At 37.8% G+C, this 18,222-nt stretch overlaps 1 protein-coding gene across 1 annotated transcript in view; it reads right to left on the bottom strand.

Moving 5' to 3' along the window:
* The window catches only part of CNTLN (centlein), a 969,919-nt gene that overhangs the window by 284,849 nt on the left and 666,848 nt on the right, over nucleotides 1-18,222 (bottom strand). The window contains exon 18 of the mRNA XM_053702639.1: nucleotides 7,774-7,997. Coding sequence (XP_053558614.1) covers nucleotides 7,774-7,997 — 224 coding nt within the window. The remainder of the gene's footprint in view (nucleotides 1-7,773; nucleotides 7,998-18,222) is intronic.

Genomic DNA, 18,222 nt, shown 5'->3' with positions numbered 1-18,222 from the left:
AGTACTAAGCACACTCCTATCCTCCTTGTCCCCCACCCCCTTTTTCTCCCTCTCTCCCTCCCCCAACCTTTATGTATATGAGAATCCTGTCCCGGTGGTTTAACTTTAGAAATCTGTAGGTATGATGGTTCCCTTATCATTTTGCCTTTTAATCTTAGAAAATGGGTCCACAAGAGGCCCCTCCACTCTATTTCCATTTTGTTCCCCTCCCTAATTTTATCTGATTTGCAGTGGTCCAAGATTGGCTGCTTTATTTCAAATAGGGGAAAACTTATCCCTCAGTTTTGCTATATAAAGTGATATAATCTATTATACCATACTAAAACCGAGGTTTTTTTGTCACGCATTTGTTTCGTGTTTTACTAATTAACATGACAATTTTGTTTCTGTACAATAAGCTTATTATCAACTATTATGTTTCTGAGCACTGTTCAATTGAAACTGCATGAAGTTTGTATATGCAATATTTATTTCTCAATAAAAACAAATTTACAAAAAAAAACAAAAAAGCTGAAGAACAGTAATATGTAGTAATAAATGAGAACCCCTTCAGGAGGTAACAGGTCCCACTAAGTCCCTGATCTTCCAGTCCTGTCTTCTATAAATCTTCCTGTAAAAAATATATGAAAATGACTTACCCTCCAGGGTCTTCTGCTGTCGAGCAGTTACAGCAGCTTCAGGCTTGAAAGCCCTTTCTGATAGCCGACAGGGACCTGAGGAGAAAGAGCAGTAACCAACCCTGGCTTGCTATGAAGGGGTAGCAATAATGTTAGAAACAAAAGCAAAGACAACCTTGCCGCTTTCTAACTGCTAACAGCCACCATTACTCTTACTAAAGAGATTGACATGCAAAGCCCCTAATCCTTGTTTGCAGGGAAAATTACCCATAAAAAGATTAAATTCTTCAGACACCGTCTTCGCACAAACTCCATTGACAGAGGCAAAGAGAATGACTGGGGATTATGGATAAGACAGTTATACTTAACAGCTTTGCTGGGGTGCTCTTTGCCTCCTCCTGCTGGCCAGGAGTTAACTATCCCACTAGTAATTGGAATGACGTAGTGGACTCTCCATGTCATAGGAAAGAAAAGTAGAAATTAACAATCAAATATAAGCCCTGCAGGCTGGACAGAACTAGGAGGAGGAAGGGGTGGTGTCCCACTAGAGGCTTTATGTGCTAAATGAGGGGAGTGGATAGTTCTGTCCACGCCCCTCTGGAGAGGGGGTTTCACTGGTAAGTATTACCAGGGGGGCCAATATATACATATATTTCCATATCCTGGCTCATATTCCTATGCAACATCTCTCAGTGAAGAACCTATTCCCCCTTTGGGGGCTGGACAAGACTTCTCTCCAACTGTTTTAACTAGATTATATTTAGACCCCTTTTCCTCCTTCTTAGTAAATGTCCAAACATTTCAGTGTAAATTCAAATTAATGTATCCTAGTGAATGTTTTCTAGGGATGTCAGCCAAAATATGAAAATATTGCATTTAATTTTCAGATATCTTGGCTCAGTGGATACTAAAAGCAATGAGAGAATAAAACAATTTAAAAAACTTAATGGAACGCAACTGCACATAAAACTTTTCAGTTAAATTTTGCTTCTGCAGACTGACAAACAGCCAATCTTCTTTTGTTGCCCAATAGATACTAGATACAGCTCTAGCAGAATAAGCTCTGAGCCCCACTCATTACCTGATGCAATTTTGGTCCTTTCTGCTGCTTAAATTAAGTTGAAAATACTGGAAATGCCCTCTTGCCAACTTGACTATGTGAATAGAAAATGGCAATTTCCATAGATGGGTCATCCATATTCTCACTGACAATTATGTCTTAAGGTACATTTTCTTGTATTGTGGCAGAAATACCTGATTCTAAACTCTTCCTTCAAGAACATCATTATATGTGTTGGGGAATGAACACTATTGTCATAACTGAGAAGTTATCAATGTTTGTTCAAGCATAGCAGCAATCTGTCCCTATGAATAAAAGCTTGTTGTTCTGTACCTGTTATGAATGTCATCCAGATAGTGGGAAATGTGGGTAGAAACTCCCTAGGGTATCGGATATTTGCCATTTGGGATCCCTGATATGATTTGTTAATCCTATGATGCATATCCATCTAGTGTAGAATTGTATCCATATATACAGTCGTATGCAAAAAGTTTAGGCACCCCTGACAATTTCCATGATTTTGATTTATAAATAATTGGGTGTTTGGATCAGCAATTTCATTTTGATCTATCAAATAACTGAAGGACACAGTAATATTTCAGTAGTGAAACAAGGTTTATTGGATTAACAGAAAATGTGCAATATGCATCAAAATGAAAGTAGACAGGTGCATAAATTTGGGCGCCCTTGTCATTTTGTTGATTTGAATACCTGTAAGTACGTAGCACTAATTAATTGGAACACACAATTGATTTGGTGAGCCCATTAAGCCTTGAACTTCATAGACAGGTGCATCCAATCATGAGAAAAGGTATTTAAGATGGCCAAATGCAAGTTGTTGTTCTTTTTGACTCTCCTCTGAAGATTGGCAACATGGGGGCCTCAAAACAACTCTCAAGTGACCTAAAAACAAAGATTGTTCAACATTATGGTTTAGGGGAAGGCTACAGAGATTTAAGCTGTCAGTGTCCACTGTGAGGAACATAGTGAGGAAATGGAAGACCACAGGCGCAGTTCTTGTTAAGGCCAGAAGTAAAATATTGGAGAAGCAAAGGATGGTGAGAATGGTCAAAAACAGCCCACAGACCACCTCCAAAGACCTACAACATCATCTTGCTGCAGATGGTGTCACTGTGCATTGTTCAACAATTCAGCGTATGGGAGAGTAATGCTGAAGAAGCCTTTTCTGCACACACGCCACAAACACTTGAGTCATGCAAACACACATTTGGACAAGTTAGCTTCATTTTGGAAGAAGGTGCTGTGGACTGATGAAACAAAGATTGAGTTATTTGGTCATAACAAGGGGTGTTATGCATGGCAGCAAAAGAACACAGCGTTCCAAGACAAACACTTGCTAGCCTTAGTAAAATTTGGTGGATGTTCCATCATGCTGTGGGGCTGTGTGGCCAGTGCCGGTACTGGGAATCTTGTTAAAGTTGAGGGTGAATGGATTCCACTCAATATCAGCAGATACTTGAGAATAAAGTAGAGGAATCAGTCACAAAGTTGAAGTTACGCCGGAGCTGGATATTTCAACAAGACCACGACCCAAAACACTGCTCAAAATCTACTCTGGCATTTATGCAGCAGAACAAGTACAATGTTCTGGAATGGCCATCCCAGTCCCCAGACCTGAATATCATTGAAAATCTGTGAGGTGATGTGAAGTGGGCTGTCCATGCTCGGCAACCATCAAACCTAACTGAACTGAAGATGTTTTGCAAGGAGGAATGGTTCAAAATACCTTCATCCAGAATCCAGACACTCATTCCAGGCTATAGGAAGCTTCTAGAGGCTGTTATTTCTGCTAAAGGAGGCTCTACTAAATATTGATGCAATATTTCTGTTGGGGTGTCCAAATGTATGCACCTGTCTAATTTCGTTTTGATGCATATTGCACATTTTCTATTAATCCAATAAACCTCATTTCACTACTGAAATATTACTGTGTCCTTCAGTTATTTGATAGATCAAAATGAAATTGCTGATCTAAACACCCAATTATTTATAAAGGAAAATCATGGAAATTGTCAGGGATGCCTAAACGTTTGCATACGACTGTATATGTACTGAATAGTAAACTGTTTGTGGCTGTAGGTTTTCTATATAAGTCAGTACTGATGTTCCCCTCTTTTTTTTACAGATTGTTAGATCCAAAAAGTTTATCTTTGTTTGATATCAATTTGATGTCAATTTCATGTTTAAATTGTTTTGCTTCAGTAGATTCAGAAATTCCTGTAACTCCAAATATGAACCTTCCCATATAAAGAAGATATTATTGATTAAACTTATCCATAATAGAATGTTATCTGTATATTTGATGTTATTTTCTGTAAATACAAATTCTGCCGCCCACCAACCAAGAAGTAAATTGGCATAGGTGGGAGCACAAATAGTCCCCATGACTGTTTCATGACTGTTTGAGGTAAAATTGATTGTCAAATATGAAAAAATTGTAAGGAATAAAAGAAAATAGAGGGGCGCCTCATGTGTAGGATCAACAGATATAAAAATCAGTAATAACAGTAGTAGAGCCAAATGGGTACTCACACACTTCACAAGCACACCAATGTGCTGGTAGTAGCAGGCTGCAGATTCAAATAGGTGTGGCAGCTCACCTCTCAGGTAGTACTGTGATGCTGGAGATGGAAAAGGAGACACAGAAAAAAAGCACTACATGTGCAGACTGTTAAAGATATAACAAACAATATTTTCAGTGGTACAGATGGTTACTCACATACTCTATGAGCACACTTATGTGCTGGTAGAAACAAGCTGCAAATTTTAGGCAGGTGTAGCAGCTCACCCCAGATCAGATTTCTTAATGCTGTAATCAAATGGCTCCAATAGGTAACACAAAGTCCCAAAAAGGTAGAGAGACTCTTATGTATCAGCAGGGCAGTAGGTAGGTAAAGATATCCACTCAAAGGCGTATTTCCAGTAAAATACAAATATTTATTAAAAACAAAAGTTAAAAAACACAACAGAACAATTTTATGCCTGATGAAACGGTGCAAAACCGAGAAACGCGTTGCATTATTGGGGTCACTGTTAACCCCTTTTTTATCCACCTAACACAGCAATTGTTCTGTTGTGTTTTTTAACTTTTGTTTTTAATAAATATTTGTATTTTACTGGAAATACGCCTTTGAGTGGATATCTTTACTTACCTACTGCCCTGCTGATACATAAGAGTCTCTCTACCTTTTTGGGACTTTGTGTTACCTATTGGAGCCATTTGATTACAGCATTAAGAAATCTGATCTGGGGTGAGCTGCTACACCTGCCAAAAATTTGCAGCTTGTTTCTACCAGCACATAAGTGTGCTCATAGAGTATGTGAGTAACCATCTGTACCACTGAAAATATTGTTTGTTATATCTTTAACAGTCTGCACATGTAGTGCTTTTTTCTGTGTCTCCTTTTCCATCTCCAGCATCACAGTACTACCTGAGAGGTGAGCTGCCACACCTATTTGAATCTGCAGCCTGCTACTACCAGCACATTGGTGTGCTTGTGAAGTGTGTGAGTACCCATTTGGCTCTACTACTGTTATTACTGATTTTTATATCTGTTGATCCTACACATGAGGCGCCCCTCTATTTTCTTTTATTCCTCATAGTTATACCCGGACCAGTCGACGAGGAGGAGGCAGCCACCACAGGGCTTTTCCACTTGGTTTTGAAAAGGACTTATTTTTGCCTTGATTTTGTAATTATATTTGGACTTCCCTCATTTGAGAGGATTTTATTTCATTTTTCTTTTATTTTGTTTTATTTATTTTTTTTATTTGTATTGTATACACAATTACCAATTTGCACTTTTTAAAGAGTATATAGATTAATATCACTATCTATACTATCACTAGCGCCCCCTTACTTTGCTGTAAGGCTATATATACACATGAAAAAATTGTAACCCAGTATAAATTCCAATAATTTCATAACAAATCTGTCATGATCTGAACCTTCTTCTGAATTTTGTTCTAAAAAATATTTCACAGCCTGTATTCCCTTTTTGTGATCAATGGAGGTATAAAGTGATTCCACATCTGTAGTGACCAACCATGTGGATTCATTTAGATTAAGGTTATCTAATCTCTGCAGTACTTGCATGGTGTCTTGAACATATGAAGGCAATTTTTGGACATATTGGCGTAGCATATAGTGTACATATTGGCTTGCCTTCTCCGTCAGGCAGCCAATACCAGAGACTATAGGTCTGCCTGGAGGTGTCTAAGTTTTTGTGTACTTTAAGTACCAGATAAAACGTTGCTATCTTGGGTTTTTCTACATTTAGGAATCTTTTTTTTCTTTTTGAGTGATTATCCCATCTTTAAATGCCTGATTTAACATATTGGTATATATTTTTTAAATATCCTCCTATTGGAATGTGTAAAAGTTTTGAGTAGCAACTTCTGCCCTTAAGTTGTTTAAAGGCTTCATTTAAATACATTTCCAATGGCCAGATAACAATGTTACCTTCTTTATCTGAACCACAAATCACCGCCTCCATCCCATTGTTTCATTTCCTGGACTGCCAAATGTTCTCTGTATGTGAGATTGTGATGTTTCAGAGATAATTTTAAAGTGGTGATGTCATGGCATGCCAGATTCCTAAAGGTTTCTAATTGTGGGGCATTTATAATTGTTGGTACAAAAGTGAATGTATTACTCAATTTATTTCTCAACCTTTCTGGTGTAGGTATATCAGATTCTGTCAATAGACTTTCTAAGTCATTTAATGTCAGAAGTTTCTCTTCAGTCCACCCTACTTCATTAGGATTCTGTGAAAAGTGTTTTTTAAGAAGTCATTTCCTTATATATAGTTGTACATCTTTGATAATTTCAAATTTGTCAACATCATTAGATGGACAGAAAGACAAGCCTTTGGAAAGTACTGAGATATGTTCCTGTGATAAGGGTAACTTAGATAAATTAATAACTCTCAATGATTCATTCGAATATATGCTCTATGCATAGCACCACTCCCTAAATAGATTTCTACATAAGGTATATAATACCTTTATACAAACAGGGGGACTGCCTTCAAGAGCACATTTTGGTAAATCATGAGCACATTTTAGCAAATCATGGGCACAATTTTGTAAATCATGGACACAATTTAGTAAATCATGCGCACATTTTAATAAATCGTGCACACATTTTAGTAAATGGTGTACACGGCACCTGATAAGGTGTTTTTTTCGGGCTATTTATGTCTTTCCAGACAGGTTTTCTTAGCGAATGCTTTTAGAGTGATTACGCTAATCAGTGATTACAAATGGATGATTCAAAATTATATGGTAAATAGTGTAAAAATTTTATTAATATATAGTATGAAAATGCATATTCTACGTACTGTCAGTTGACAGAATAGTTGAATAGTGAAGGATTGTCTATTTTATTGATTGTTTTAATCGGCACATGACTTGGAAATAGAGCATTTGCTATAATCGCCTTTATCTGAAAAAAAATGTCAAATTGATAAATACAGTTAAAGGGACTGTCCAGATTTTTTATTGTTTAAAAAGATAGATAATCCCTTTATTACCTATTCCCCAGTTTTGCATAACCAACACTGTTATATTAATACACTTTTAACCTCTGTGATTACCTTGTATCAGACTGCCCCCTTATTTCAGTTCTTTTAACAGACTTGCATTTTAGCCAATCAGTGACCACTCATAAGTAACTCTCATAAGTAACTCCACGGGCATGAGCACAATGTTATCTATATGGCACACATGCTCCAGCTGTGAAAAACTGCCAATGCATTCAGATAAGAGGCAATCTTCAAGGGATAAGAAATTTGCATGAGACTACCTAGCTTTAGCTTTCAACTAAGAATACCAAGAAAACAAAGCAAATGTGATGATGAAAGTAATTTGGCAAGTTGTTTAAAATTCCATGCCCTATCTGAATCCTGAAAGTTTGACTTGACTGTCCCTTTAAATAAATATGCCTGTTTAACTTTAGTGGAAGTAAAAAAATTGAAGAAATAACACTTTATTGATGGGTTTTGCTTATTACAGCATAGTAATTATTTCTGTAATAATCTTCCTGTTACAAGCTAAGCAAAGAACATTCCTTACCTTTAACATCTGCTTGCTGATTAGAAGTCTTTGGTGTGCCAGATGCAGTTCAGCTGCTAACTCTATTTTAGCTTTCTTGAATTCATTGGCAGACTCTGTGGCTGCCCGTTTTCCTCTCTGTAATACAGTGACTTTATGTTGTAAGGATGCAATTCTGTCCCGTAAAGAAGTCATGGAAATTCCTTGCTTAAAAGAAGTAGTCTTGTTTTTCTTTTCCCTTTGTACTATAGAAAAAAGAAGAGTCAAATTGCTTTGTTTAAATTAGTAATTAATGTAATTTTGTTGTTCTACAACCGAATCCTATTTGACAACAGTAAATAATGTAAATATGGCATTGTTTTCAATAAAAAAAGAAAAAATCAGTACAATTATTATGTGGCATACTTGGTTTAGGGAAAGTAATAATATGAAACATTATTTTTATTTATTTTAAGCTTAACAAATGTACATTGTAAATCTAAACAGATAGAAACAAAAAAGTAAAAGCAACATAAATTGTTATTAAGCATACACTGGTCACATGGATGGAATCTTAAAAATCAAAATTTATATTCAGAGAATGTCCTGTAGATTTTAGAATATTTTTTATTAAAGAACTCAAAATCTGTATGAAGCTGTGAATGTAGTAACAAAATTAACATCTCACAGCAACATGGCCACTGTGAAGTAAGGGAAGGTATAATACAGTACTATTCGTGGTCAGACAGCTGTCCCTCCTCTTCTTTTGACAAAATCAAAGGCACTACTGTTTCTCACACTTTTTACTGTCCTCCAAAGGTGCACATCTATTCTATACACTTTTACTGGCTCTAGACTGGCTGTGAATGCTCCTGAAGCCAACCACATTTCAATGAGGAAGGGATTAATGTGAGTGTGCATCTGGGGGGCAGGGGAAAGAGGCAGAGGGAGAGGCAGTGGTGCCTTCATGAATTTGAAACAATGAGAAAAAAAACATACTTTTTTCTTACCCGATACATTCTGTCTTGCTTGGTTGTGAGAGTTCACAACCTTACTCATGGAAATTCAACACCTGGTCACCAGGAGGAGGCAAAAACACCCCACACCAGAGCTTTTAGTATCCTTCCTACTTCCCAAGTAAAGAGAGTAAAGGAAAGTAAAAAAAGATAAGTGGAGATAAGAGGTGCAAACCGCCACCATCAAAAAGATATGGGCGGATTTGTGGACTCTCACAACCAAGAAAGAAATTTATCAGGTAAGAATAAATTATGTTTTCTTTCTAATGGATGTGCTAGTCCACAACCTTACTTTTTGGAACCAATACGCAAGGTGTAGAGTCCACAAAAAAACTGTGTGGGGCAAAAGAAAGGCACCTATTTACCAGGCACTACTGCGTGTTGGGACGTTCCTACCAAATGCTGCCTCAGCCGAGGCAAAATCATCAAACCGATAAAACTTTGTGAACATATGTAAGAAGTACCAAGTTACGGCCCTGCATATCTGTTCTACAGATGCCACTTTCCGGAAAGCCCATGAAATGGAAACTAAACGAGTAGAATGGCCAGTAATCCTAGCAGGATGTTGCTGACCCGCCTCCAAGTAAGCTTGATGGATAAGACTCCTCTACCAACAATAAGGATATTGCAGTAGCCCTTTGGCCCTTGAGCTTGCCAGCCTACACTACAAACAAGCTGGAGTGACAAAACTCCTTAGTAGCTTTCAAATAGAACTTCAATGCCCTAACTACATCTATGTCATGCAGAAGGCTCTCCTTAGAAGACTTGAGATTAGGACAAACGGAAGTAACAATGACCAGCTGATTAATATTCTCAGGTGAAACTAATTTAGGAGAAACCAGGCACTGTTCGTAAGACAGCCTTATCCTGGTCAAATACTAAATATGTAGGATTACAAGATAAAGCCAATAGCTCTCTGAGCAGAGGAAATAGCAAACAAAAAGAGGACCTTGGAAGATTATTCAAATTATGCATTGGCCCAACGGGAGGGAGTTGTAACACCCTAAAAACCAACTTAAGTCTCCATGGCGAAGAGATTAATTAATCACAGGGTGAATCCTCCCCAGGGTCTAAATAAAGGACTGATTATCTGGAAGATGAGTCAGTTTCCAATGAAGCAACACTGAAATCTGACCCTAGATCGAACTAGCAGATAAACCCTTATCCAGACCCTCCTGGAGAAACTGTAGAATACAAGGAATCCTCACAGAATGCCAGGAGTAACCCTTAGCTGAACACCATGATAGGTAAACCTTCCATACCTTATGGTAAATCTTCCTTGTTACATGCTTGCAAGCCTTTATTAAAGTATCAATTAGTCACAAAAACATAATTTATGTAAGAACTTACCTGATAAATTCATTTCTTTCATATTAGCAAGAGTCCATGAGCTAGTGACGTATGGGATATACATTCCTACCAGGAGGGGCAAAGTTTCCCAAACCTCAAAATGCCTATAAATACACCCCTCACCACACCCACAATTCAGTTTAACGAATAGCCAAGAAGTGGGGTGATAAAAAAGTGCGAAAGCATATAAAATAAGGAATTGGAATAATTGTGCTTTATACAAAATCATAACCACCACAAAAAAAGGGCGGGCCTCATGGACTCTTGCTAATATGAAAGAAATGAATTTATCAGGTAAGTTCTTACATAAATTATGTTTTCTTTCATGTAATTAGCAAGAGTCCATGAGCTAGTGACGTATGGGATAATGACTACCCAAGAAGTGGATCTTTCCACACAAGAGTCACTAGAGAGGGAGGGATAAAATAAAGACAGCCAATTCCTGCTGAAAATAATCCACACCCAAAATAAAGTTTAACGAAAAACATAAGCAGAAGATTCAAACTGAAACCGCTGCCTGAAGTACTTTTCTACCAAAAACTGCTTCAGAAGAAGAGAATACATCAAAATGGTAGAATTTAGTAAAAGTATGCAAAGAGGACCAAGTTGCTGCTTTGCAGATCTGGTCAACCGAAGCTTCATTCCTAAACGCCCAGGAAGTAGAAACTGACCTAGTAGAATGAGCTGTAATTCTCTGAGGCGGAGTTTTACCCGACTCAACATAGGCAAGATGAATTAAAGATTTCAACCAAGATGCCAAAGAAATGGCAGAAGCTTTCTGGCCTTTTCTAGAACCGGAAAAGATAACAAATAGACTAGAAGTCTTACGAAAAGATTTCGTAGCTTCAACATAATATTTCAAAGCTCTAACAACATCCAAAGAATGCAACGATTTCTCCTTAGAATTCTTAGGATTAGGACATAATGAAGGAACCACAATTTCTCTACTAATGTTGTTGGAATTCACAACTTTAGGTAAAAATTCAAAAGAAGTTCGCAACACCGCCTTATCCTGATGAAAAATCAGAAAAGGAGACTCACAAGAAAGAGCAGATAATTCAGAAACTCTTCTGGCAGAAGAGATGGCCAAAAGGAACAAAACTTTCCAAGAAAGTAATTTAATGTCCAATAAATGCATAGGTTCAAACGGATGAGCTTGAAGAGCTCCCAGAACCAAATTCAAACTCCAAGGAGGAGAAATTGACTTAAATGACAGGTTTTATACGAACTAAAGCTTGTACAAAACAATGAATATCAGGAAGAATAGCAATCTTTCTGTGAAAAAGAACAGAAAGAGCAGAGATTTGTAATTTCAAAGAACTTGCGGACAAACCCTTATCCAAACCATCCTGAAGGAACTGTAAAATTCTCGGTATTCTAAAAGAATGCCAGGAAAAATGATGAGAAAGACACCAAGAAATATAAGTCTTCCAGACTCTATAATATATCTCTCGAGATACAGATTTACGAGCCTGTAACATAGTATTAATCACAGAGTCAGAGAAACCTCTTTGACCAAGAATCAAGCGTTCAATCTCCATACCTTTAAATTTAAGGATTTCAGATCCTGATGGAAAAAAGGACCTTGTGACAGAAGGTCTGGTCTTAACGGAAGAGTCCACGGTTGGCAAGAGGCCATTCGGACAAGATCCGCATACAAAAACCTGTGAGGCCATGCCGGAGCTATCAGCAGAACAAACGAGCATTCCTTCAGAATCTTGGAGATTACTCTTGGAAGAAGAACTAGAGGCGGAAAGATATAGGCAGGATGATACTTCCAAGGAAGTGATAATGTATCCACTGCCTCCGCCTGAGGATCCCGGGATCTGGACAGATACCTGGGAAGTTTCTTGTTTAGATGGGATGCCATCAGATCTATTTCTGGAAGTTCCCACATTTGAACAATCTGAAGAAATACATCTGGGTGAAGAGACCATTCGCCCGGATGCAACGTTTGGCGACTGAGATAATCCGCTTCCCAATTGTCTATACCTGGGATATGAACCGCAGAGATTAGACAGGAGCTGGATGCCGCCCAAACCAAAATTCGAGATACTTCTTTCATAGCCAGAGGACTGTGAGTCCCTCCTTGATGATTGATGTATGCCACAGTTGTGACATTGTCTGTCTGAAAACAAATGAACGATTCTCTCTTCAGAAGAGGCCAAAACTGAAGTAAACGATGGTGATCTGTCCACCATGTTAGAGAGTGTCGAACAATCGGTTTTAAAGATATTAATTGAGATATCTTCGTGTAATCCTTGCACCATTGCTTCAGCATACAGAGCTGAAGAGGTCGCATGTGAAAACGAGCAAAGGGGATCGCGTCCGATGCAGCAGTCATAAGACCTAGAATTTCCATGCATAAGGCTACCGAAGGGAATGATTGTGACTGAAGGTTTCGACAAGCTGTAATCAACTTTAGACGTCTCTTGTCTGTTAAAGACAGAGTCATGGACACTGAATCCATCTGGAAACCCAGAAAGGTTACCCTTGTCTGAGGAATCAAAGAACTTTTTGGTAAATTGATCCTCCAACCATGATCTTGAAGAAACAACACAAGTCGATTCGTATGAGATTCTGCTAAATGTAAAGACTGAGCAAGTACCAAGATATCGTCCAAATAAGGAAATACCACAATACCCTGTTCTCTGATTACAGACAGCAGGGCACCGAGAACCTTTGTAAAAATTCTTGGAGCTGTAGCTAGGCCAAACGGCAGAGCCACAAACTGGTAATGCTTGTCCAGAAACGAGAATCTCAGGAACTGATAATGATCTGGATGAATCGGAATATGCAGATATGCATCCTGTAAATCTATTGTGGACATATAATTCCCTTGCTGAACAAAAGGTAAGATAGTCCTTACAGTTACCATCTTGAACGTTGGTATCCTTACATAACGATTCAATATTTTTAGATCCAGAACTGGTCTGAAAGAATTCTCCTTCTTTGGTACAATGAAGAGATTTGAATAAAACCCCATCCCCTGTTCCGGAACTGGAACTGGCATAATTACTCCAGTCAACTCTAGATCTGAAACACATTTCAGAAATGCTTGAGCTTTTACTGGATTTACTGGGACACGGGAAAGAAAAAATCTCTTTGCAGGAGGTCTCAACTTGAAACAAATTCTGTACCCTTCTGAAACAATGCTCTGAATCCAAAGATTGTGAACAGAATTGAACCAAATTTCCTTGAAAAAACGTAACCTGCCCCCTACCAGCTGAGCTGGAATGAGGGCCGCACCTTCATGTGGACTTAGAAGCAGGCTTTGCCTTTCTAGCTGGCTTGGATTTATTCCAGACTGGAGATGGTCTCCAAACTGAAACTGCTCCTGAGGATGAAGGATCAGGCTTTTGTTCTTTGTTGAAACGAAAGGAACGAAAACGATTATTAGCCCTGTTTTTACCTTTAGATTTTTTATCCTGTGGTAAAAAAGTTCCTTTCCCACCAGTAACAGTTGAAATAATGGAATCCAACTGAGAACCAAATAATTTGTTACCCTGGAAAGAAATGGAAAGTAAAGTTGATTTAGAAGCCATATCACCATTCCAAGTTTTAAGCCATAAAGCTCTTCTAGCTAAAATAGCTAGAGACATAAACCTGACATCAACTCTGATAATATCAAAAATGGCATCACAGATAAAATTATTAGCATGTTGAAGAAGAATAATAATATCATGAGAATCACGATGTGTTACTTGTTGCGCTAAAGTTTCCAACCAAAAAGTTGAAGCTGCAGCAACATCAGCCAAAGATATAGCAGGTCTAAGAAGATTACCTGAACACAGATAAGCTTTTCTTAGAAAGGACTCAATTTTCCTATCTAGAGGATCCTTAAACGAAGTACCATCTGAAGTAGGAATAGTAGTACGTTTAGCAAGGGTAGAAATAGCCCCATCAACTTTAGGGATCTTGTCCCAAAATTCTAATCTGTCAGACGGCACAGGATATAATTGCTTAAAACGTTTAGAAGGAGTAAATGAATTACCCAAATTATCCCATTCTTTGGAAATTACCGCAGAAATAGCATCAGGGACAGGAAAAACTTCTGGAATAACTACAGGAGTTTTAAAAACCTTATTTAAACGTTTAGATTTAGTATCAAGAGGACCAGAATCCTCTATTTCTAAAGCAATTAGGACTTCTTTAAGTAAAGAACGAATAAATTCCATTTTAAATAAATATGAAGATTTATCAGCATCAACCTCTGAGACAGAATCCTCTGAACCAGAGGAATCATCAGAATCAGAATGATGATGTTCAGTTAAAAATTCATCTGTAGGGAGAGAAGTTTTAAAAGATTTTTTACGTTTACTAGAAGGAGAAATAACAGACATAGCCTTCTTTATGGATTCAGAAACAAAATCTCTTATATTATCAGGAACATTCTGCACCTTAGATGTTGAAGGAACTGCAACAGGCAATGGTACTTTACTAAAGGAAATATTATCTGCTTTAACAAGTTTGTCATGACAATCAATACAAACAACAGCTGGAGGAATAGCTACCAAAAGTTTACAGCAGATACACTTAGCTTTGGTAGATTCAGCACTTGACAGCGATTTTCCTGTAGTATCTTCTGACTCAGATGCAACGTGAGACATCTTGCAATATGTAAGAGAAAAAACAACATATATATAAAGCAAAATTGATCAAATTCCTTAAATGACAGTTTCAGGAATGGGAAAAAATGCCAAAGAACAAGCTTCTAGCAACCAGAAGCAATAAAAAATGAGACTTAAATAATGTGGAGACAAAAGTGACGCCCATATTTTTTCGCGCCAAATAAGACGCCCACATTATTTGGCGCCTAAATGCTTTTTGGCGCCAAAAATGACGCCACATCCGAAACGCCGACATTTTTGGCGCAAAATAACGTCAAAAAATGACGCAACTTCCGGCGACACGTATGACGCCGGAAACGGAAATAGAATTTTTGCGCCAAAAAAGTCCGCGCCAAGAATGACGCAATAAAATGAAGCATTTTCAGCCCCCGCGAGCCTAACAGCCCACAGGGAAAAAGTCAAATTTTAAGGTAAGAAAAAATGTTAAATTAAAATGCATTATCCCAAATACGAAACTGACTATATGAAATAAGGAAAGTTGAACATTCTGAGTCAAGGCAAATAAATGTTTGAATACATATATTTAGAACTTATAAACAAAGTGCCCAACCATAGCTAGGAGTGTCACAGAAAATAAGACTTACTTACCCCAGGACACTCATCTACATATAGTAGATAGCCAAACCAGTACTGAAACGAGAATCAGTAGAGGTAATGGTATATATAAGAGTATATCGTCGATCTGAAAAGGGAGGTAAGAGATGAATCTCTACGACCGATAACAGAGAACCTATGAAATAGACCCCTTAGAAGGAGATCACTGCATTCAAATAGGCAATACTCTCATCACATCCCTCTGACATTCACTGCACGCTGAGAGGAAAACCGGGCTCCAACTTGCTGCGGAGCGCATATCAACGTAGAATCTAGCACAAACTTACTTCACCACCTCCATCGGAGGCAAAGTTTGTAAAAACTGAATTGTGGGTGTGGTGAGGGGTGTATTTATAGGCATTTTGAGGTTTGGGAAACTTTGCCCCTCCTGGTAGGAATGTATATCCCATACGTCACTAGCTCATGGACTCTTGCTAATTACATGAAAGAAATCTTTTCTGAGAAAGAATTAACCATTCAATCTCTATTCAGTTAAGTTGAGTGATTGTAGGTTTTAATAAAATAAAGGACCATGTATTAGAAGACCTGGATGCAGCGGGAGGCGCCAAGGAGGAGCACTGGACAACTGAACTAGGTCGGCATACCAAGTCCTTCTGGGCCACACTGAAGCAATGAGGATAGCTGACACCATCTCCTGTTTAAGATGAGATATCCAGTGTAGGGGCGCACCACAGAGACACTCAGTCCAACTTAAAAGTTACTATTCATTTATTTCGGCACAAATGTAAAAGCATATAGTCAGGCACGCAGGCCCAGCAGGCTCACAGGTAAAAACATAACACAGGTGTGTCAGATAGTCAAGCAGACATGTTTCGTGAGCATGCTCACTTGTTCACTGCATATTGGGCTAGTCTGACACACCTTTACTTATACCATGATTTTAAAGACACAGTATGATTTAGAGTGATTTATATAATGGTATAATTATCTATGGACTCTAGACTGTATACTAAAGTTTATAAACACTATATATCAAACAGTAAATGAATGTAAGTCAAACAATTAGTTTAGAATATGTAAACCTATCACTCATGATAGTTAAGTGTTTATAGAGGGAATATTTACTGCTGTTTGCAGTTATAAAATTTATGTATACCTCTCCCGCTGTATGAATTTTTTTGTTTCACCAGTTATAACACATATCGAAAAAATTATCCTAATTTAAACCTTTGAAATTTAGTGACAATAAGAGGAATATATAAATCCAATGCATAAAGGGGGGGGAGGGGATATTTTGTAATGGTCTGTGATTACATGCAAAGAAGAAATGCAGTTATTTAAGTAAATAAATCAAGGTCCCTCCTCATATTTAAACCTTGAGGATTGCTTGTCTTAAGTGAAAAAATCCAATAGACCTCTCGTTTATTTAGTTTATCCTCCCTGTTGCCTCCTCTTCTCCAATGGGGTACATGATCAATTCCTTGTAAGGTTAAACTAGACATGTCTGAATCATGAAGACTTTTAAAATGTCTTGAAATTGGAGTGTCTGATTTCTCATCTTTCCCAGATCGTAAATGCTCTAAGAACCTGTCTTTGATAGGGCGCTTCGTTTTACCTACATACTGACAATTGCAAATTGTGCATGTCAAAAGATAAACCACATGTGTGGTGTTACAGTTGATGAAAAAATTTATCTTGTGATCATTTTTTGTTGTACTAGAATGAAAAGTGTTACCCTCTAATGCATGTTCACAGGTTGTGCAATCTCTTCTTCTGCATTTATAAAAGCCTTTCTTTCCTTGGAGCCAGTTGGTATTAGTTTTATTCATTATATCAGAAGGTGATAGATGATTGGCTAAGGTTTTACCTCTCCTGGGTATAAAGTTTATTCCCTGCTGCACTATCTCCTTCAGAATGGGATCTGTGTACAAAATGGGAACACTTTCCCTTATTATATCACAGATTTTATAGTAGTCTGTACTGTAGGTAGTTATAAATTTAGGTGCAGTAGTCATGGCTTGCTTCTCTTTCTTTCTATATCTGAGGAGATGTTCTCTAGGGATGTCTTTTATACTCTCTTTCGCTTCATCTAGAATATCATCAGTGTAGCCTCTTTGTCTTAATCTATTGGTGATTATATTGCTATTTTCCTCATATTGTTCTTCATTAGTGCAATTTCTTCTTGCCCTAATGTACTCCCCCTTAGGGATGCCCTTAAGTACATGTTTGGGATGGCAAGATTTGAATGACAACAGAGTATTGCCTGCAGTGGGCTTTCTGTAAAGGCTGGTTTCAATTTTATTCTCTGTCATATTGGCAGAGATTTTTAAATCTAGGAAGTTAATGGTTTCTGCATTGTTCTCTCCTACAAGTCTGATTCCATCATCATTGTGATTCATGAACTCACAAAAGGAATCTGCTTCAGATTCACTGCCCTCAAATACAAAAAACAGGTCATCAATGTACCTATAAAAGTGCTTTATTTTATTCCTGAATGGATTTCTCTCTCCAAAGACGTGGCGCAGCTCCCACCACCCCATAAAGAGGTTGGCATAGGAGGGGGCAAACTTTGCCCCCATAGCTGTACCACGCTTCTGGAGAAAGAATTCAGTGCCAAACATAAAAAAATTATGTGTTAGGAGATACTCAATAGCTCTTAGAATAAAAGTCTTAGTAGCTGAGTCATATTCACTATATGAGTCAAGAAAAAATTCTATTGCAACCATACCTTTATTGTTTTGTATACAGGTATAGAGAGAGGTGACATCCACCACTAAAAATCTGAAACTGGATTCCCATCTTACTTTATCTAATTTTGTCAAGATAGCAGTTGTGTCTTGTATATGGGTTAAGAGTCCTTTGACTAGGGGTTGTAAAAAGGTGTCTATCAGATCACTGAGAGGTTCATTAAGAGAACCAATCCCTGCGATGATGGGACG

The sequence above is a fragment of the Bombina bombina genome, chromosome 2 (assembly GCF_027579735.1).
Source record: "Bombina bombina isolate aBomBom1 chromosome 2, aBomBom1.pri, whole genome shotgun sequence".
NCBI lineage: Eukaryota > Metazoa > Chordata > Amphibia > Anura > Bombinatoridae > Bombina > Bombina bombina.
Note: the sequence above shows the minus strand (reverse complement) of the source record. Positions and strands in the feature narration are given on the sequence as shown.